General features: G+C 44.8%; 3 protein-coding genes across 5 annotated transcripts; 1 reads left to right on the top strand and 2 right to left on the bottom strand.

The window, feature by feature from the left end:
- Window positions 1–2,740: 2,740 nt before the first annotated feature.
- On the bottom strand, window positions 2,741–6,364 carry MRPL30 (mitochondrial ribosomal protein L30). Of its 2 annotated transcripts, XM_076359424.1 has the most exons (5): window positions 6,272–6,364; window positions 5,713–5,793; window positions 3,916–4,062; window positions 3,012–3,085; window positions 2,741–2,923 (listed from the first exon to the last, which is right to left on the bottom strand). In XM_076359424.1, exons 1-5 carry the CDS (start codon window positions 6,320–6,322, stop codon window positions 2,791–2,793), a joined length of 486 nt encoding a protein of 161 aa, XP_076215539.1. In that variant the 5' UTR covers window positions 6,323–6,364; the 3' UTR covers window positions 2,741–2,790. The 2 variants fall into 2 exon arrangements, with proteins under 2 accessions (XP_076215539.1, XP_076215547.1); XM_076359432.1 differs by lacking the exon at window positions 5,713–5,793 and having other exon boundaries at window positions 6,272–6,357.
- A 230-nt stretch (window positions 6,365–6,594) lies between these two features.
- On the top strand, window positions 6,595–10,591 carry MITD1 (microtubule interacting and trafficking domain containing 1). Of its 2 annotated transcripts, XM_076359402.1 has the most exons (7): window positions 6,595–6,770; window positions 7,074–7,175; window positions 7,304–7,440; window positions 7,523–7,609; window positions 8,177–8,292; window positions 8,628–8,688; window positions 8,776–10,591. In XM_076359402.1, exons 1-7 carry the CDS (start codon window positions 6,617–6,619, stop codon window positions 8,869–8,871), a joined length of 753 nt encoding a protein of 250 aa, XP_076215517.1. In that variant the 5' UTR covers window positions 6,595–6,616; the 3' UTR covers window positions 8,872–10,591. The 2 variants fall into 2 exon arrangements, with proteins under 2 accessions (XP_076215517.1, XP_076215526.1); XM_076359411.1 differs by lacking the exon at window positions 7,523–7,609.
- Window positions 10,592–13,777: 3,186 nt separating this feature from the next.
- On the bottom strand, window positions 13,778–15,129 carry LIPT1 (lipoyltransferase 1). The gene has a single exon (XM_076328907.1). The coding sequence runs from the start codon at window positions 15,021–15,023 to the stop codon at window positions 13,902–13,904; it is 1,122 nt and encodes a 373-aa protein (XP_076185022.1). The 5' UTR covers window positions 15,024–15,129; the 3' UTR covers window positions 13,778–13,901.
- Between the last annotated feature and the right edge of the window lie 6,039 nt (window positions 15,130–21,168).

The raw sequence follows: 21,168 nt of genomic DNA, 5'->3' as shown, positions 1-21,168 counted from the left end.
ATTTATTCTTAAACCAGCACATTTCTACACTGCTACCGCAGATTGCATTGAAGATTTGTTTGAATATACTTTAACCGCTACAGCAGGTAGACGTGGCAAATGGTTCCTACCCAAGAAGCACGCTCAACATGAGCCAGCTGTGTGCCCAAGCAGCAAAGGCAGCGAAGGGTGCCCTGGGCTGTACGAACCGAAGCACAGCTTGACCAAGGGAAGGGATTACACACCTCCACTAAGCACGGGACCACATCGAGAGTGGGGTCCAGTTTCGGGCCCCCTGACACAAGCAAGAACAATTAAGTAAAGCGAGGTCAGCAGAGAGCCACCAAGGTGGTTGGGGCTGGAGCGCTCGCCCCATGAGGAGGGACAGCTTCAGGTGGACCTAAGAGCAGCCCCACAGTACCTACCTGTGACAGATAATTGAGCAGATGGAGCCAGGCTGGCTCCTCACGGCAGTGCAAGGTGGGAAGAGAAGTGACAACAGGCATAAGCTGAAAGAAGAGAGGTTCAGACTGGATACAAGACTGTATTCTGCATATAACCTTCTCCCCACGAAGACAGCCAGGCAGCAGAGCAGGCTGCCCAGAAAGGCTGAGCTGTCCCTGTCCTCGGAGGTTTTCAAGACCCGCCTGGACAAAGTCCTGAGCAACCTGGTCTGACCTCAGCGCTGGCCCTGCATTGAGCAGGAGGTCGGTCTAGAGACCTGCGAGGTACCTTCCAACTGGAATTTTGCTACCATCTTAAGTCAGCCTTTTTGTTCCCTGCACAAAAAGGCAGTATCTCTTACCTGCGCTTCATGACGATTTACACGAAGCATTTGCGATACTCCAGTAATGAAAGGATGCGGACACTCGCTGTGTTTGTGCACCCTGTTGGTTCAGGTTTTAGATCTGAGAGCAGATCTTTAGAGGACGTATGCTTATACAGAGCAGGTTTGGGACAGCAGATCGACGGTCTGACAGTCGTGACCTTGGAAGAAGAAGTACCATTTCAGAAACACCCAAACCTACGCCTATATTAAAAAATTTAAGAAAATACAATCTCCTGCTTCATGAAAGCTGCCAGTTTGTCAATTAAAGACAGCCGTCAACTGTAAGGCTGGGCGATCCTGGCTTCATCTTTGGTGCTCTGGGCCACCAAGCCCGGTACAAGGCTTATACTTGCCATCCCTCGGCAACAAGACCCATTTGCCTGATTTTCCGGGCCCGAGTACTTGTGCCATCTCTTTTACGCATGCCCTGTACCTTGGATGCGCTACACAGGTCCTTCAAAAGGGCTGAAACTTCAGCTTTTCCAAGTACCTCCCTGTGGGAACACGGTCAACACCACACAGAGACTGCAGCTAGAACACGCTGCAGCGCAAGACACCACGCAGATACCGGAGGGAAGGAGGAAGGGAAGAAAAGCAACGTTCATTTATCTGCTTCACTTTTTCCCCGCTATTCTATATACCTCAGACTGACACCAGTATTTTCTGTGACCTCCCGACTACAGCCTGTATCTTGTTGAGAAATTGAGGGTTTTCAGCTCAATTTTGCATTTCTGCCTTTGGCCTGTTCGTAGGAACCCTTAACAGTCTTCAATCCCACTACGATAGCCTATCCTTCTTTTTCTTTCTCCCGCACATAGTGCCTCCAGCTTTTATGTCCCTCTACTGATACGTCTATTCCTTCGAACTCCTACTGGTGTTTACTCCTCTCTGCAAGCATGCAGCAGGGATAAACATTCATTTTCAGCAACCATATCCCTCTGATCTTCTCACAACATACAGTCATTAAGATTAACTCCTCTACAGTGTGTCTAGTGTGGGAGAGGCTCACAGCGCGTTAAACGCTGGAATTTATGCTCCCTGGAACAAAAACTACTTTATCATTTGATACAGCAGCGGCTTCCTAACTTTGGCCACGGTTCTTAAAAATACGCACACAGTACTATTCAAGGTCCTGCAGTAGGTGGTGTTATTTTATAAGCTTGCAGCCCGTAATTACTAACTTGCATCAAAGAGGCGTGCTTCAGGGTCTCCAGATTTCTAAAGTCTGCAATTTTAGAACAGGAAAAGCATCAGCTTTCACGTCGACTGCAGCTCTTAGGCTATTACTATTAAACATTGAGGTTCAAGAAACATGTATGCAGTGAGATAGCATGTTTCCTGAAAGACAAATTATACGGCCTACCAAGACGCGAATCACTCCTCCTGTTACTCCCAAATGGGGAGTTCAGGTACTTTTTAAGCTACGGAGAAGGCCGGATGACAGACTGTTTGCTAAGGAACAAGCATGAGATCTGGATGACCAAGGTAAGTCACCCAAATGCCTGCCTCAATCAAATGACACTCTCGGTGGATAGCCAGTCGATTCTTGTGTAACTGGCAAACGGAGGGCTTCTCAATTCCAGTTCTTTCCTTCGTGCAGGAAAGGTGAAGTCATGCACCATCACTGCAAGCCTTTACTGTTAGCTGGGAAAGGTCCTCCTCATCATTAGTCAGATCTATTTACTCACTTCTCTGCTTATCTGACTTTACACAGTTCTCTAATAGCTAGCCATAAACTGCAGTAATCTAGCCACAAAGTTAAAACACAAGGAGAGAAAGTCTATCATTCATTTAACGTTTCAGGCAAACATTACCAATACTGAATTTCACATTCGTACACATGTAATCCCTCTTTAAGCATCAGTGTCGTCCCTGTCGCTCATACCAGACAGGCTAAGAATTAAGCTTACATTTCATACACAAACTCTTAACTCAGGCGTTAAAGCATTTATTTTATAAAATGCAAATCCAACCAGCACACCTTAAGACTTAATTTCTTTCCGCTCCGCAGGTTTGAGATGCCGTTTAATGACAAGCTCTCCGTTGCTCCTAAGAAAGGTGTCTGACATTTCCTCTTCTGTTGGCAATCCGTAAGGTAGCTTCAGTGGCTGTATTCTACGGGCAAAAGAGTTTGCTTAGTGAAGTCCTATGGCTGGAAGAGAGTTACATTAAGTGTTCCAAATTAAACAAATCGTTAACAAACCTTATTAGATGTTTAATAACTTTCAGTCTGGAATTCACAGAAGGGATATTTTTGTGCAGTCTTGGCTGATGTGCCTATATAAAGGATAGAACAGGTTTTACAAACGCACGGCCAAACCCCACATCTCTGTTCACTGAACTTTTCACGCTGTCAGTAAAAACAGAAACCACATTTGCAAATGTAAGATTTGGAGACACGTCACGCATCAAGAACATACGTAAAACTACAAAGTCAAAACTTGATCAAATTCGGCTCCAGTAAAATGACAAATTCAGCTTTATTCCCATTACATTATCAATATATCCAAATTTCTTCCAACTGTTAAAAATACTAGAAATGTAAATACAGGAGTTTCGGGGTAAGACTGCTTGCTTCAGTTAGATCTTCAATTGATTAAGTACACATTTTTTTCTCTGTAATGTAACACTGACCAGATGAATCTTTGCACTATGTGCAGTTGGTCTAAAAAAATTTGGATAAACGCCTCTTTGACACAAACTCTTAGATTCTTGGATTTGGAAGCCTTTTCGTTCGTAAGCGAGTCTTATTTGCCTACCTGCAATATCTGAATAATATGACCCACAGAGAAAACTGAATTCAAAGTATTTACAAACCTGTTTTTATTACTGTAGCGGAATTATCAAGGTAAAGTTCTCCTCAGGCATGCAGAGCAATACCATACAGTGATATTCTGAATTCCCATTAAAAGGGCATTTGCCATCAATGTTCCTCTCAGCTCTTAAACACATCATCGATTTCTCAGTTACATTTATAGCATCTGTAAAGCAATCCAAGTTTTGTGACTGCAAAATTGAAGTCCTTAAAAAAAACCCACCACCTTAATTCTACCCTATGTTTCTACATTTCTGATGTACACAATAAGTATAAAGAACAACAATCATACTTTATCCAGTCCAAGATCATGTATTATCTTCTTTTCCCAATATGGGCGACCAACTACACTTTTTATTCTAGTAACAACGTGGATTTTGTGGGGCTGCTCAGGGTCACCTCCATACTTTTCATGATCTCCAGGCCGCGGCTGAAATACCTAGAATAAGAAGTTCACAAAAACAGAGGTTTTTTTCCCTGAATATCTGAATTATTATAGTCAACAAAATAACTCTCTAAAACATACTTCAACCTTAGTAAAAATTCTTACATGTTTAAATACCTTTCTTTTCAGAAGGTCAAAGCACCAACAAGTGACCTCAAATTTAGCTTTTATAACATTAAGTTAAACATATTTTCACAATGGTTTGCTGGTGAATACATTAACTCTTGAGTCTTGCCGTACAATGCATAGAAATACACGGACAACACTCTATACCGGCACAGCACTTAATTCACATGCATCTCATTGAAGAAACTCTGCTTAGCCTCTGAATGGTTTAAGGCTTTAAGAATGATTTTAAGGAAAAGAGTCAACTGACACTAGACAGTATCTTGCAGAAAGACAAGCTAAAAATGTAAATGTAAAAATGTACAATGTAAGTCAAACTTCTCATCTATTTGGTTTTAGTTATTTATTGAATAGACTAGACTCTTTCAGTTGGAAGGGACCTACAACTATTATCTAGTCCGACTGCCCGACCAATTCAGGGCTGACCAAGCTAAAGCATGTTATTAAGGGCATTGTCCCAATGCCTCTTAAACACTGACAGGCTCGGGGCATCGACCACCTCTCTAGGAAGCCTGTTCCAGTGTCTGACCACCCTCTCGGTAAAGAAATGCCTCCTCATGTCGTCTAAACCTCCCCTGATGCAGCTTTGAACCATTCCCACGCGTCCTGTCACTGCGCACCAGGGGGAAGAGATCAGCACCTCCCTCTCCACTTCCCCTCCTCAGGAAGCTGTAGAGAGCAATGAGGTCGCCCCTCAGCCTCCTTTTCTCCAAAGTAGACAAGCCCAAAGTCCTTAGCCGCTCCTCACAGGACATGCCTTCCAGCCCTTTCACCAGCTTTGTTGCCCTCCTCTGGACACATTCAAGGACCTTTAACATCCTTCTTCAATGGTGAGGCCCAGAACTGCACACAGTACTCAAGGTGAGGCTGCACCAGCGCTGAATACAGCGGGATAATCACTTCTCTTGACCGGCTGGTTATGCTGTGTTTGATGCACCCCAGGATGCGGTTTGCCCTCTTGGCTGTCGGGGCGCGCTGCTGACTCATACTGAGCTCGCTGTCGACCAGCGCCCCCAGATCTCTTTCTGCAGGGCTGCCTTCCAGCCACTCCTCTCCCAGTTTATACTTGTGCCTGGCATTACTCCACCCAGGTGCAGAATCCAGCATTTGGACTAGTTAAATTTCATGTCATGGATGATTGCCCAATGCTCCAATCTATCTAGATCCCTCTGCAAAGCCTCGCATCCCTCGAGAGAGTCAACAGCATCTCCCAGTTTGGTATCGTCAGCAAACTTGCTAATGGTGCACTCAACTCCTGCATCCAGGTCGTTGATAAAGATATTGAACAGAACTGGCCCTAGAATTGAACCCTGAAGAACACTGCCGGTGACCGGTCACCAGCCAGATGTAGCCCCATTCACTACAACCCTTTCAGCCCTGCAGTTCAGCCAGTTCTTCACCCAGCGCACCGCGAACCTGCTCATCTCAGAGTCTCTAGAAGTCTGCCATACCACAGAAAGCACAGAATTAAGCAGGCTAATACCTATTTTTCAGTTTCTCACCTACTATAGCACATACCGAGTCTGGAATTCTTGACCTGGTAAAGAGACAACGAACCCACGCTGCAGACACCATCCCCTCCATCCTCTTCCCCAGCATCTGCAAAGAGAGCGGGGACATAACTTGTCCAGACTTTCTTTATAGCTCTTAACACTTGCAAACAGATTATACAGTCACTCAAATTCAGATCGGGTGACCATATAATCCGCGTTTATTACATCTCTCGGTGGCTGAAAAAACACTGTGCTGACACCGGGCGCCCACAGGCTCCTCGGCCTTTCCAACGGCCGCGCTCTCCTCTCAGGGGAGGCACCGACCGGGCCCCGCGGCGGCGGCGCCCCGAGGGGGCGAAGCCCGCAGCAGCAGCATGAGCTTGGCCCCTCGCGTCGCCCGCAACGCCCCCCTCGCTCCTTCCCCCTCTCGGAGGCGGCTGCGGGGCGCCGACAGGGCCGTTCCCCGCCGCCCCTCGTCGCTTCACGGGGGAGACCCCCCGCCGCCGCAGGCGGAGCGCGTACAGCCAGAGGCGCGGCGCCAGTGCCGCGTCGCGCCCCAACCAAACCCCAGCCGGAGCCACCACCTTCCAAGCGGCTGCGTGACCCAAGCCGGCCCGGCCCGCCGCGGCCGCCATCTCGGTGCGCAGCCTTCCGGCCGGGCACCACCGCCACAGCACTTCAGTTCCGCGCCGGCGGAAGGACAACGCTGAGACACAGCCCCTTTCCCTTCTCCTCCGCTTCGGTTTCTATTCCCCCGGCGGCGGGTGAGGCGGCGCGCATGCGCAGCGCCTCCACCCCCCCCCCCACCCCACCCCCCCACCCCCCCCCACACACACACTCCCCACCCCCGCCCCCCTCCCGGCCCGCGGCGCCGCCGGAGGCGTGTCCGCCCCGTGCCAGCCGCCGTCCCCGTCCCAGCCGGGGCGCTCATGTCGCGGGCGGGGGGCGATGGCACCGCCGCGCTGGAGCGGGCCGGGGCGGAGACGGTGAAGCGGGCGGTGGAGCTGGACCTGGCGTCTCGGTTCCAGGAGTCGCTGGTGTGCTACCAGGAGGGCATCGACCTCCTGCTGCAGGTGGTGAAAGGTACCGGGCGGGGCGGCGGCGGCGGCCGGGCGAGGGGCGGTTTGGCAGCCGTTTACTACAGCCGTTGGGGCGGTTAGTTGTTAAGTACACCCCGGCTCTGTCGGAGGCCGCCGGCCGGGGGTGGTTTTCAGGAGACACGAGCCGTGCCTGCCGCCGAGGGCCGGCCGCGGTCCCCCGTCGCCTCACGGGGAGGGAGAGGGAAGCCGGCGGTCTCTCCCCGGGAGACCGGGGGCCAAGCAGGACTCAGCTCCCCGCGCTTCCCCCGCCTCGAGGAGAACTGGCCTGTGTGCTTTCGATTCACAGCCACGAAAGATGAGGCAAAAAAGCACCGTTACCGGCAGAAAATATCCGAGTACATGACCAGAGCTGAAGACATTAAAAAACACATTGAAAAAGAGAAACAAGGTATGGAGCTGCAGTGTACCCTTTCGCATTTAAATACCTGTTGTTACGTGAACGTTTTATGGGCGAGGTGGTTAACACAGGAATTATGTGATGATCTTCATTGAAAAAGAGACTTCTTTTCTTTTCAGATGGCAAATACCATAAGCAAATCAGGATAGAGGAAAATGCAATAGGTTTTGGCTACGAAAAGCTTTTCCAAGAGTACCTTACTGAGATTGTTTCTGAAGTTTGGGTGGAGGACCCATACATTAGGCATGTTCATCAGGCAAGTAGATATTCAGTGTAACTGGTACAGATGTAACTACTAAAAAAATTCCAAGTTACTAAATTAAATAAAACTTTTACAGTTGTATAACTTTCTACGATTCTGCGAGATGCTAGTTAAGGGGCCATGCAAAGTGAAAACAATCCATCTCCTCACTTCCTATGACGAAGTAAGTGTCTAAGTTTTGGTTTCTGTTTCTCCGTACTCAGGTGATACCACATGCAAGTATATAAATAAAAATGTGATAGTTGAACATAGGTAATTTTATAAGTTCAGAGTTTTCTGATAACTCTTAACAAATTCTTGGTAAGCAGGATCTTAAATGGAAAAGATATTTTTGTGAACATTTTGTTGTGGAAAATGTCATCAAAACCAAAGCGTCTATTGATATGGTGGTTTTTCTCTTCCTACAGCTGTATATAGTTGTCATTTTAGAGGCTTTGATGAGCTAAAACCTCTCAAACTATCACTGCATTTATTTTGGCTCAAATAATAATTCATACCTAGTTTCAAAGGGCTGAGAGTGAGCTCCTCCTCCACATCCCTTAGCAAGTGTACCTGTAATCTGTCTGCTTTTTATCCTGTCTTTGAAACTGCGAATCTGCCTTCATCCAAGTTACTTTCTTTTGGTTTAAGTTATTACTAAAAAGGTTTTGTTGGTGAGTTCAGGAAGAGGTGACCAGAAGTAGAATATATGGTTAAAAAAACTCCACCACGTTATTTTTACTTTTAACAGGGTAATGGGAGGAGTCAGCAGATAAGTGGCTTGGAAGAAATACAACAATCATTGAGGAATTATGGAGTAACACTGAATATTGCATTTTCATCTTCAATACATGATCGAGAAATTAGGTGGGTGTTATAAAAAATCAGTGAATGCTAGTTATTTGAAGTCAAACTACTTAACCCCAACTTTTGAGACAATTTCTACTTACAGCTGTGGCTAACAAAGTGGAAGGCAGTGGCCCTAACTGGATAAAGTCAGCCCTCCATAGTTTCATGTGTTCTAACTGCGAACATAATAGTAGATGTCTCTGTATACAGAACAGTGTCTTCCATGGTTCATACAGGTATTGGCAACACTAGGAAATAACTGATTGAAACAAGGAGCTTGTGCGTCATGTGGATATAACTATTTTTTTATTCAACATACTCATAGTATTCAAATTTGTGAATTTTTAAAACAGATTCAACAATGGATGGATGATTAAGATTGGAAGGGGTCTTGATTATTTTAAGAAACCACAGGTAAGAATGCTTTGACCTCTTTAATTAACTTACACTGTAGAAAAGCTCATTCTGTGTTCACCATGTCAATTCTGTTAATTTCTGCAGGGTCGTTTCAGCATTGGATACTGTGACTTTGACTTGCGACCTTGTCATGAAACAACAGTGGATGTCTTTCATACTAAACATACAAAGAAAATGTGATCAGATACGACTGCTTTTAATGAGTGTTTTTGTAAGCATAAAAATGTAAGACTGGAAGATGCCGCTTGAGTCCAGCTGTCCACCCTCAGAAGCAACTCTTCTAAGTACTTAGTCCAGCACAGCTTTTACAATCTATAGGTTTAAGAATATTTGAGACTTTTCAGTCTGAGAAAACACAGCTGTACAATTCCTCCACTGTACTTCTCCCATAATCTTAATTAATACAGTCCATGTCTAAATCTGATCTTGATTTCATAACAGACCCTCAATACTGTCTCTCAAAGGCCTCTTTACTGTAATTTCTTTTTTTACTATTAATTTTGTCCTGAGCAAATTTTGGTTTTTGTATCTTTAATTGACCACCTCACACACATTTGAAGCTGGGCTGCCACATGTCCTCTTCTATAAGCAGTCTTATTTATTTCCTTTAATTCCTGTATTCTAGTCATGACTACTGTTCTGCTGTGTTTTGGTCAATCCCTTAATACCTGATTTCGCAGACTTTACTAGTAACCCCAAATCTAACATTCCGTTTTCCAAGCTCCTTGCATACAAACATTGTAGTGTTCAGTATACAGACATTTTAGGGTCATCTTATGTGACTCTGCATGATGGATTTTGGGCTGGAAAGGACGCAAACAGCTGTATTCTTTTCCCTGTCACTCCTGTATGTTCTTTTATTCTGTGATGTGTGGTCATATACTTGATTTCCATCCTTTGCATTAGGTGTGGAAAGGTTGTGTGATCCTCTCCCAGTCTTTTTCCCTGACTTGCAAGTTTAATGTCCTTCCAGCTAGTCATGCCAGTCTGAGCTGCAGTAAGCTATTTCCCTGCTACTAAGATAGTCCCCTAAAAAAATAATAATTGATTTTTAAATTCTTCCAGAAGTTGGATACCCTGAAACTTTCTTGTTAATAATGATCCTAAGAAGTATGCTAATTGGAAAAAAGGCAAAGTCTTTTCTTGTCTTCCCTTCATCCTCTGGAAAGCAGAAGGTATCACCTGAGCTGCTGCTTCTTTTTCTCCTAACACAGGAGTTCTTGATCATTGTCAGCAAGAATCTGGCAAAGTCGTTTATTCTGACATGAAGAACAGGCAGTGGCCTCTTTCACAGGTCCCATCAAAATCTTTTCAGCCTCAAGACTGATAGGTGCCTTATGCTTTCTGCATCTTGTAATACAATATGCCTCCATATTTTAGTAGCATGTTCATTGCTAGAACTTTTTCTCTCTCCTATGTTTCTTTTTCCTGATGGCTGGTATATGCCATTATCCTTTTTTTTATTATTTGCTTTATTCTTTTTTCACCTTCTGTCATCTAATGCTGCTATTCTTTTAGTCTTGCCTCTAACACAACAAATCTATTCCACAGCTATCAAGAAGAAACAGAGCTGGTCTTTGCCTTGTTCTCTGGGTCACAGTTTGCCAGTGGTCTGCCTTCTTTATCCTTTTGCATAGTAATGTCTCAGCTTTTCGGTGTTACATCAGCAAAAAGAAAAACATTATGTGCCACAGAAGCTGTACGCTACCGGTCGGTCACCCCAAACATTCCATAGAAGTTCCCTGGCTTGCTGCTGCGATACTAGGTTTCTGGTCACTGTCATCAGTTTTATTCAGTTGTGTATTAAAAATTAAAAAAATATAAAAAATTTAAAAATATAAAAAATTTATAAATATGCCTATTTTTAATGGGAATAAAGGTTATTTTTTATTATTTGTAATTTTAGTCATCTGTTTGAATTCTTCTCTGCACTACATAGGGTAATTCAAGGAAGCTGGGTAACGCCTTATAGATCAGCCATGTTTGGGACAAGGTTCACTGTAAGTACAGTAAGCTTCCCAAATGTGAAGCTTTGTATCTTTTAACCTAGTCCAGCAATTTCAAACATACAGAGGCAAAATAAAAAGCCACCTTAAATATTTGAGATCAACTTTAAATTTTAGTACTTAATTGGAAATCAAAATAAAAATCTTTATGCGCTCTGTATCTTGTAATACAATATGCCTCTCTGTTCTAATAGTAAGCTCCTATGATGTGGTCCTCCACAAATACCACAAGAGGCAAAGCATGGTCTTCCCTCTCTTGCCTGTTCATTGCTCGACCTTTTTCTCTGTTTTCTAATTAGACTATAATTCACTAGCTAAGACCGCAGATTTCCTTGCAGATTTCATGGATATGCAATATCTGTACATATGTACAAGTAAGCCTTTAGTGACGTACCAGTTGGCGCTGCACTGCAATTTTTACCTATAAGCCCTTTATCTCTGAATAGTTCCTTTCGCTGTCAGTAGGAACACCATGTATGAAGAAGAATGGGCATCAATGAATGGAAAAAAAAAAAATTATCAGAGCAATGGTGGTGTTGGGTTGACGGTTGGACTCGATGATCTTAGAGGTCTTTTCCAACCTTAATGACTCTATGATTCTATGATTCAATCTAAGAGTACAGTTCCACAATCATTTTACTGACTCTAGGCCACGTTCTTCCGTGCTGCCACTCACACTTACGTAGTCGGGTCATCACCTGGATTGTGCAGCCAGGACTGTCCCTCCTGCCAGGATCTGTGGAGGTGAGTTTAAGCCACCTTGTCAGGTGAGTGCCGTTCAGTCCTACAGTGTGACTGCCTGTCCTAGCCGAGGGCTGGATTCACCCCCATTGACCACTCTCCTTAGCTAAAGGTGGGTTGCTTCTGCCATGTACTTTCCTCCTACTGAGTGCTGGCCAACCAGCCATCTTTTAAAGACGTGGTGTGTAAGTAACATAGTAACACCTCATGGGCCTTTGCAGGCCTCACTTGTTAAGAAATGTTTGCAGCTAATGGTCTTGTCTGCACGATTTAATTAGCAAAGGACTGAAGTATTCATAAAAAGATATACTGCTTAGGGCTTCCAAATCCGACTGTCCAGAGCCTCCTTATCTGAAGAATTTCAATTGCTGCTGTTGCTTACCGCATCCTGCTTATCTGACGGTTTGGCGAAGAACGAATTGTGTAACCTAGCAGTATATGAACTCTGTAACAGCCTCCCTTGGGCAGAGTTTGTATCAGCAGAGGCTGTCTCTCTGCTGCTCTGTGTTTTCTCCTATAGTAAGAAACTGCTGCTGCTCTGACCTGATCAAAATTGCATTACAGTTATTCCGTGACAGAATTTGGTGCTGTGACTTGGATTCACATGTCCTGCTTTGCCTGGGAGGACCGCAGACTGATCCCTGCCAAAACCCCCTTGGTGCCGCTCAGAAAGGTAAGGGACCTTTTGAAATCCCTGCTGGAGCTTCAGCCAAGGGTTGTCTGCATGGACAAGGACATTGGAAGTCAGAATGACCTTACAGACCTAATCATAAGTCTTTTAAGCCCAGTAGGATTCAGTCACCCTAACTTTCCACCCACCTCTTCCTTCATGCCACAGCCTCAGAAATGTGATTAGGACAGCCCCAAGGACATAAACATTGTTGCTCCTTTACTTTCTTTAGGCCAGACTGGTCCTTATGTATCTGGCCCTATTAACAGCACTGTTGTTTCTTGCCTCATTGATACTGGCGTTTCTCAATCCGCTTTATGTCCCTCTGATTTTCCCGCAGTTCCCTTATCTTCAGAAGTAGTAAATGCTGTTGGTATTTCAGGAGAACCCACACATCAGCCAGCAACAAGCCCTTTGTCTGTAACCATCTGCCTCATTTGTGGATACTATGCTTTCCTTTAAAGTCCTACCACCCCAGTTAACCTTCTGGGAAAAGACTCTTACGTAAATTGGGTTGTGCCCTATATTGTGCCCTGAATGGAATCTACCTGGATGTGCTCACACCTCAACAGGGTGAATTTATGGCTTTTTCGCTTGATGAACCTCCCACTTCAAATTTAACTAACTCTACTATTCAAGGGCAGTTTGGTGAAGAAAGAGTTGTATAACATAAAGGTATATAAACTCTGTAACCGCCTCATTTGGGCAGAGTTCACATCAGCGGAGTCTGTCACTGCTGTGCTGGGTTCTCTCCTACAGCCATAGCAATAAACTGCTTCTGTTCTGACCTGATCAAAATTGCATTCTGCTTATTCGGCAACAACAGTGAAATACATCTTGAGCCTTTCTTTCATAATGTTACTTTATATTGAGCTATTCTTTTTATTTAACGTGAAAACTGTCATTTTCAGTTCACCATTGCCCTTCATTAGCAAATTTTCTCCTAGGTGGTAACATAAGGAACCTGTGTCTCCTAGATCTGTATTTGCAAGTGTATTTCCTAATGTAGAAGTATTCCCACTTTTAGCTTAGATACCAGTACCTATGGCAGCAGTGACTCCCAGCTTTGTGCCAGGCAGTGCAGGTACAAAGGAGGCACACACGGCCTCCGTCCCAGTTAGCCTCTCCTGCCCTCATCACATAAACCCCAACACTGAACTTCCTAATCCTTCCCCCGCTTTTGCACGTGCATGGATAAAAGCCCTAATCCTGGGTGGAACTGCTGGACTGATTCGCTACACAGCAGCGAGCTTAGCTTACCACCATGCTTGTACAGCGGAGGCAGAGGGTCAGCAGCACTCTGCAGGAACGGACCTTCAACCAGAAACCAGGGGGCACATCCCTCTCCACACAGCTCAGGGGCTGAGACACGGCCTTTGAGCTACTATCTGCAAGGAGCGGGATGCAGGCTGGGGGATCCAGCGCAGCAGCACAGCGGCAGCTTTCCATCTACCCCACCCCATCTGTGTCAGCCATTTGCACCTTCTCTGCTACAGAGCCAGTTTGGGATGCCGCCACCATTTTCCCTGGTTTAAGCAGCGATGATGTCTGTCAGCACAGAGCGATACAGGGCTGCAGCCTATTACAGTGCCTTACATCCTACAGTTTGGGAACCTAGGGTGCAGGCAGTGTGAAATCTAATTGCTAGTAGGTAATATTAAGCAAAAGCACAAGATTAAACAGTTTTAATGACTAATAAGAGAAAAATTCACCTTGTAGAAATTAATGTTTTAATTTTGTTTTCAATAACTTAAAAAGCAGCAGAAGTTTAACTTACACTTTCAAAATGCAAGTCACATTAACATTATCATATTCTCGCATAGCAGATTCCACCTGCTGTGCAACTCATTATCTTGCGGACACACTCTTAGTAACGTCGTCACTAGTGTAGTGGTTTCATTTGGGCAAAACTTACTGCCAGTAAGGCTCTTCACCAGTTCACTGCACAGTGCTGGTGGCAGCCACTGCTCTGGCAGATCAATGTTACAGACTTCAATTCTTCCATGCTTTATATCCATATCTACTTTAACGTCAAGAAAGGAATCTTTATAGACCATGTTAAAACAAGTGCTAACGCTGAACTTCGGTGTCTTCCCATACACCCATTCCCAGGTTTGTAGTTCTTTAGTTTTATTATTAATTCCAGGAAGCACAGTCTCATCAGCTGGATTTATTAAGGTGATATGATGATCTGTTTGGTGTTGTGTAGCATATTCTTCAGCAATGGCATCCAGGAGCATCTCACAAGTTAAACTAGGATCCTCTTCAAAGAGATTTTTCACCGAGGCAGGCACACTAGGAGTGGCATTGCTTTTTAGCCCTTTATAAGGACTTTTTAGCACAGAAGATAAAACAAACTTATCTGCGTTACAGAGTAAGGTACAGTGGTGATAAGCAGTTGTCCTTCCCAGCTTTGCAGCAGTACCTGAGATTTTGTATTGCCTATCTAGCAAGATGTCGTATCTGTCAGTGACATGTACATCTAACTGGGGACGCAAGGCTTTCAGTGCCTTCACAACTAGTTTCAGGTTTTCCATTCGTTCATACTTTTTTCTGGTTGTAAAGAAAGTCAAATTGATATTGCCTAAGTCATGGTAAACTGTCCCTCCTCCACTTCTTCTCCTGGCTAGTTTTATATTTTTTTGCCTCAATAGCCTGAGGTTGCATTCCTGCCAGGGATTCTGATGTCTCCCTATTACCACAGCAGGGGAATTTCTCCAAAGGAAAAGGACCTGTCGGTTCTCCAAATTCATGTGGTCAAGGATCCAGTCTTCCACAGCTAGATTTTGGTAAACATCATTAGAAGTAGACTGGATAATGAGGCCTCCACTCGTTGTGCTTCTGAAGCCAGCTTTTGGAGTCCTGAGGGTGCAGGATAACTGAAGGCAGTTCTTTAATAATGACTGGAGCACCATGTTTTTAATAACTGGGCAGTAGATGGGAGGAATGCTTGATCTGGTAAAGCTGAATGTGGCAAGCGCACAACCTGCTGTTGTGATGGAAATGAAATGCTAGTGGCAGTCATGATGCAGTCATGCTCCTCCCCAAGTAGCAACGCTCCTGAACCGATGTGAGTTGCAAGGCATGTTTCTCCTCTTGAAGCGAATGATGCCGTTCAAACCCTGATGTGTGCTTAACTTAAAAGCTGGGGTTGTCAGAGTAGCTTCTCCTGGCAGTACTTGGGGCCTAAAAGACCAAAGGAAGAAACGGAATTAAACCGTGTGCTTTCCCCTCACTCAATACAGTCTTGCAAATACAATTTTACTTTGTGTATTTTGCTAAACTTAAATTTAGCAGTCCAGTTTTATTAATTTTTTTTTCATTGATCTGATAAGAAAAAACAGGTGCAACAAGTTCACGAGCTTGTTGGGTCAGTGATGAGCCAGCCAGGTGCAGGGCTTGCTGCCACGGAGCCTGCAGCGCCCTACCGAAAGGCGAGGCAAGCCCCGCCGGGTTACCGGAGCCGGTACCATCCGCTGCCGTCCCGGGGCCATTTCGTTTTTGGCGCAGGTGTTCCCTCAGGCACGGCGGCTCCTCCCGAGAGGCGGTGCCACAGCGACTCCCCTCGGCGGCCGCCCCTCACCGTACGGCACCCCGAGCGGCAGCAGGCCCCGTCCCCCGCGCGGGACTGCACCGAGGCGACGTACCCCCTGCCCGCCATCGCCCGCGCCGGCCTCCCAACGGCTGACCCCGCGCGCGCGCGGGCCGCGAGCCGGTACTCACGGCGCGGGGGAGCGAGGCGGCGCTCGTCCCCATGCAGGCCCGCTAGAGCCGCCGGCGGCCCCTCAGCGCGCTCCGGAACGCCTTCCGCTTCCCGAGGTTAGAGGTGGCGGGGGCGGGCGCCCGGCCGGCGGGGCTGCCCCACGGTAGGTGGCCCTTCTGCCCGGGTGTAGGCCGGGGAGGGAGGCGGAAAATCCAGCGCCCCACTGACGGTGGAGGGCTGTAAGCGGGCTTTTGCTGCTGGGGTGAGAGCTGAGGGGAGCGGGTGGCCCCACGGTAAGCGGCGCTCCGGGGCGGTGAGCGGTGCGTGCGGGTGCTGCTTCTCACACCGCAGCCAGGACGTGGTACAGCTGGGGGAAGTTGAGAAGAAGCGAGAATGATCAGCTGCCGTGCAACGTGCAGCTGAGTAAGTTAAGGCTCTTCAGCCTGGTAAAAAAAACCCAACAAACCTCCTGTGGCAAGAGATTGTAAAATGGTCGGTGGTGTTAAAGAAGGTAGGTCGGTGTTGATCTTTACTGCTTCTGCCAACACGGTAACTGTGAAGCATCAGATCATGCCAGCAAGAGGCAGATGCACAACGGATGAAACGGATGATTCTTCATGCAAGACCCAGCCGTGCAATTCCTCGCCACAGGGTGTTCTGGATGCTAGAAGCTTTCATGAGTTCAAAGGGAGACTGGACAAGTTAACACGTGCACAGAGGGTGGCCAGGTACATAGAAACTACGCATGGTATTCAGGGAGGTACAGAAACTAAATGTTGAGAGCATAATTCATTAACAAGCTGGAAATGGACAAAGACTAGATAATTAAAGATGTTATTGCATGCAGCAGATTGTCTTCAGATTTGTGTTGATTGAAGCCATTCTTAAAGTCTGCCAGACCCTAGCTGTAACTCTTCTTCAAGAGCTGTTGTCTGTATTTAAATTTACACTGTGAGCCAACGCTCAGCACTACTGATTGAAGTTTTTATCCACAGTGGTATCTATATGGGCAAATACGTGCTATATACCTCTTGCCGGTGTACATGTATTCATAAAGGATACATTGCATGCTTTTATTTCTCATTCCTCCTCAATATTGGAGCCCCAAGACACGAAGGAATTGTAGAGAAAAAGGGTGGGACAGTGGGTTGTGATAATTCACATAGACTATTCCTCTTGAAGAGGAACAGTTACAGGTAATTTTTCTTCTTTCCAGTTCTAGGAATAGGTGGCTTAGGAAGAAACACCAAGTCGACATACTTATGGTGAACAGTGAAATTATTTGAGGAAGGGATTTGGCTTTGGATATGGGGTGTTCATATGTTTGCTCTACCAATAAAGAAAACTGTTTATGATGGGGCCTGGGTTGCCTTTACCTTCTGATTGAAGAAACAGTACTAGAATAGCTATATTCCCTGAAAGGTGAAAGAGAAAAGAAGGCGGATAAAGGGTGAAAGGCTTCAGAGATTAAAGATGTGAGCTTGGGGTTGTTTCCTACTGAAGAACTGGATCATTAAGAGCGTGACAGTTCCTTGCCAAACTCTTAAAAGAAATGTGTGGGTGTAGTAGGGCAAGTAAAAAGTAACAAACCATCACCACACCTGTGCTGGTGGTGATTAGTGGGAGAAACAGACTGAAAGGAGCCTGACGTGATGTGTGCCCCAGTACTTGGCAGGTTGTATTATCCCATTAACAAAAAAAAGAAAGAAGTTGGTAATTATTTTAAGCAGTTTGAAATGGGCATAACTTGTTGCTAAACTAGACTGGTGATAACTTTTCACTGGGGTGAACTATTCTGTAATGCATAGGGTAAAAAGCATGTGGAATTTGTCCGTAAAAATGTGTTGATTTAGTGTTCCAAATACTGGAAGATCAGCTTTTGAGGCAGTGGGCAGAATGCAAAAGTGAACCTGGGCACTGTAATACTGGTCAGTGGAAGTGAAATGCATCTTGTGGGACTCTTGATGTTAATAAAAAACAAACAAAATGCAGGACCATTTGTTTCTGTTTTGGCACTTAGCTCTTGGAAATTTGTCATGTGTCGCTCCTTCAGTTTTGCCACAGGGTGTCACTAAAAACATACTGTGAGCTGTTACACTCTAGTTTTCGACTTGAAAGCTGTGGGCCTAACCAAGGCAACTCTCTGTTCCTTTAATTAGAACCAGAATCTACTAAAAATGTAAAGTGTGCAGAATATGAGGTGGACAGGTAAAAATGCCATGGGTCTGTTTCTGACGTGCTGAAGGATAAAATAGACATGCAGCAATAAATACCTTTCCTGAAAAGGTGCTATTGTTGAAGACAAACTCAGCAAGAGAATTAGAAATATTCTGGCAATAAGCAAAAAGTATGAATTTACAAACAGGATGATGTTACATTATAAGCCAGCAGAAGATCCTGAGAAAGACACACAAAATCTGAGAATATAGAGTTACCCTATGGTAGGATCCAGCAAAAACTACCTTAGTGACACTTATTCTAGTATTTCTGTCAGGAATGCAACTCTGAGTTCAATCTCTGTGTGCAGGAGTCCCGAAGCCATTGGACTGCTCTCCTGTGATGGAAGTCTGAGGCAAACGTCCATCTGCATAGCTGATGTTCATTTTCACAGAGCCTCGGGCAGCAGCCTAAAGAGGATTCATTACTTTCTTCATTTGCTCTAGCAGGAGCTGAATTATGCATGGAGATGTGATTGGGGCAAGAGGGGGGAAGAAGGCTCGCGTTAGCAGAAGAGACACTGAACAAAGTCATAACAATGCCGCCATCTTCTTACCTGTGGACCCAACTAACACCTTTCTAGACTTGACTGTAAATATCCAGCTTGCCAACTGGACTTCCGCAGTAAGAGGTACTCTGGTCACCTTAGCTCTGCTGTTCTCATCATAAATCTCAAACTTTTAAAAGTCTTTAGAAATATAACATTCTCCCAACTCATTTTAGAGAGATTTTCCCCGTTTTCTGTCCGCCCTTAGAACCACCTTAGAACAAAGACCTCCTTGTAACGATTTGAGGTCTTTGTTTTTCATGGGCTGGTAAATAAGCCAGATTTACGCTGTTGCTGTGGTTTCAAGTCTCATGGCCCAGCTACCCCATAAGCAATTCTGCATTCATGTTTTACTGCATTCACATCGCTGCCAATGCACGCTGCTTGAACTTCCCGTCAGCCAGCTCAGTGACTACTCTGGTAATGAGGTTAAAATAATTGTTTTTTTTTTCCTCTGCTGGAAAGACAGGAAAGGGGCAAGTCTATCAAATTAACATCAACACAAGAAAACATCTCTGCCATGTTATGTTGGCTAACAGGACTAGTGTCCTCCTGACGCCTCAAACAGAGGCCGTGCGTTCTGTTACAGAAACACATCCTTGATGCCTGCCCTAGCCCCAACAATGGATGTAATTTGGAACAAACTATAATGTTTCCATATCTGGCCAAATTTCCAGGTGTGGTATCTGATACTTTCCCAATGGATAAAGTGTACACACCATGACTTACTTCTCCCTTCACTCAGTCTAGTGAGGACTGCATTATGTAGGAAATGGCGAGTTTTGGAGGGTGAGGTTGATGTAAGAGAGGTAGTGCAAAGCTGTACTAATGTCATCTTCTCTGTGGACCTAAATAATAACCTTTCTGGATTGGACTTTTAAAATTGCTTACATCTTAACTACGATCCTATAAATCACATATCTGCAAAATACAGCAATTACTATTTTTGCTTTTGAAACCAACCCTGTCTATGAGTTTCGTTCTTTCTTTGATGCACAATTTTTTGTTTGGTACACAAAGAGCAAAGCAACTGTTCTGCACAAGATTAACCAGCTTTAACACATAACAGAGAACTCACCATCTGTCACTTAGAGAAAACCATAGACATACCAGAATAATGCCAACTAAAAATACATAATTTTACTCCTAAAATGAGTTTTCATGAAGAATAATTTTGACAAAGTTATGAAAACCTGAAATGGTCTCTTTGCACATCTCTTTTGGAGACAAACATGATAATGCAGAATCTTCTGTGATGATTTCCGCCATACCAAAATTGGAAAGTAAGACTTACAAGAAATCCAGGATGAGGAGAAGAAAAGAAAAAGACTGTTTCTCTTGCTCTTTTTCTGGAAGTTAAAATCTTCCAATTTCTTCTCTGTCTTTGGGTGGGGATCATATTTCAGAGGTATTACTCACTCCTAATCTCCAAAAAGGTGAGCTCTATCCATGAAAGCTTAATAGTGGCAGCTTGCCAAAAACCCCTGTCATTCACCCAGCGCTGTCTCCAGAGTCTAAAATCTGTGCTGATGCCTAACAGGGAAGAGAGTACATTTGCTCCGGTTTCTCAGCTTGACTTTGGGACTACCTAAAGCAGCCTCTTTCAACGACTGCTTATATCCATGCCAGGCACGAGCAGACAATAGGAGCCCCAGGATTCACACAGCCTCCTTACCCTTTTCACATCACTTTCTTCAAAGGCACCAGCCTGCTCATCCTTGTCTGTGCTGTTCCAAGAAGAGATGTGCAGCTAGAGGTGCTGTAAATGAGAACTCCTATCTTGGGGTATAAGAAAAGATAAGAAGTAATTTCTTTCATATGATTTTGTTAGTGGAATAAAGAAAAGCCTAATTAGCCTTGTAATACCTTGACGTTTTAACTTTACAATGTTTTTAAACCAGTTAATATGTCAGTCCTAGCATTAAAAAACAGGAATGAGTTCAGACTGGGGTTTATCATATGTGTGAAGCTAATGCTTGACACTGTCAAGAAACAAGTGTAATGTTAAAGGTAATATTTATTCTGGACAATACAACTGGCACATGTATCTTACAAATATATATGTAAATTAGATAGAGTTTTGCATAGAAGATAAGGTTTAATTAAAGGAAGGCTATTTTCACAAGGTTAAGTCTTTCTTATCTAACACTTGTTTTGTTCTTGTCAAGCCAGAGAGATTGTATGGCAATTGTTGGAGTTTTCATCTGTTAAAGTGTCTCCTTGGATATTAGTTTCTGAAAGAGATGAACCTAATTAGAGTAGAGGTCTTAAGCTGAGCTCCCTGAGCTCGCTGTCTGTGCCAGGTGATCAGCTGTGGCAGTTTCAGAATACCCATCTTCTCTCCTGGGGCTGGACTGGCAAGGCATGGCTGCTTGGCTTTGTCTCTGAAATCTTCTGACCTGTAAGCATTGCTTGTACTGCCTTTCCCTGTCTTTTTCTGAGGTTTTCAGATTAATCAGGGGTGAGGCCTATGCTGCACGTGTGCAGATGGTCCCAGGCAGGTTTGAATTGAAGTTAGTTAAGGGTGCTTTAAAACCAAAGAATTCCACTCAAACCAACAATGGGAGGTATCATTGCATATGTCAGAGTATGC

Source organism: Aptenodytes patagonicus, chromosome 1 (assembly GCF_965638725.1).
Source record: "Aptenodytes patagonicus chromosome 1, bAptPat1.pri.cur, whole genome shotgun sequence".
NCBI classification, from domain to species: Eukaryota; Metazoa; Chordata; class Aves; order Sphenisciformes; family Spheniscidae; genus Aptenodytes; species Aptenodytes patagonicus.
This window is presented reverse-complemented; position numbering and strand designations above follow the sequence as displayed.

What these genes read in the sequence shown, in the direction of transcription:
- MRPL30 (XM_076359424.1), bottom strand. Translation starts at nt 6,322, where the DNA reads ATGGCGGCCGCGGCGGGCCGGGCCGGCTTGGGTCACGCAGCCGCTTGG. An exon ending in GGTCAAGAATTCCAGACTCG is followed by an intron (nt 4,063 to 5,712) that starts GTATGTGCTATA and finishes TTCTTATTCTAG; the next exon opens with GTATTTCAGCCGCGGCCTGG. An exon ending in ATGATCTTGGACTGGATAAA is followed by an intron (nt 3,086 to 3,915) that starts GTATGATTGTTG and finishes TCCTTTATATAG; the next exon opens with GCACATCAGCCAAGACTGCA.
- MITD1 (XM_076359402.1), top strand. Translation starts at nt 6,617, where the DNA reads ATGTCGCGGGCGGGGGGCGATGGCACCGCCGCGCTGGAGCGGGCCGGG. An exon ending in ACATTAGGCATGTTCATCAG is followed by an intron (nt 7,441 to 7,522) that starts GCAAGTAGATAT and finishes AAACTTTTACAG; the next exon opens with TTGTATAACTTTCTACGATT. An exon ending in ATACATGATCGAGAAATTAG is followed by an intron (nt 8,293 to 8,627) that starts GTGGGTGTTATA and finishes TTTTTAAAACAG; the next exon opens with ATTCAACAATGGATGGATGA.
- LIPT1 (XM_076328907.1), bottom strand. Translation starts at nt 15,023, where the DNA reads ATGGTGCTCCAGTCATTATTAAAGAACTGCCTTCAGTTATCCTGCACC.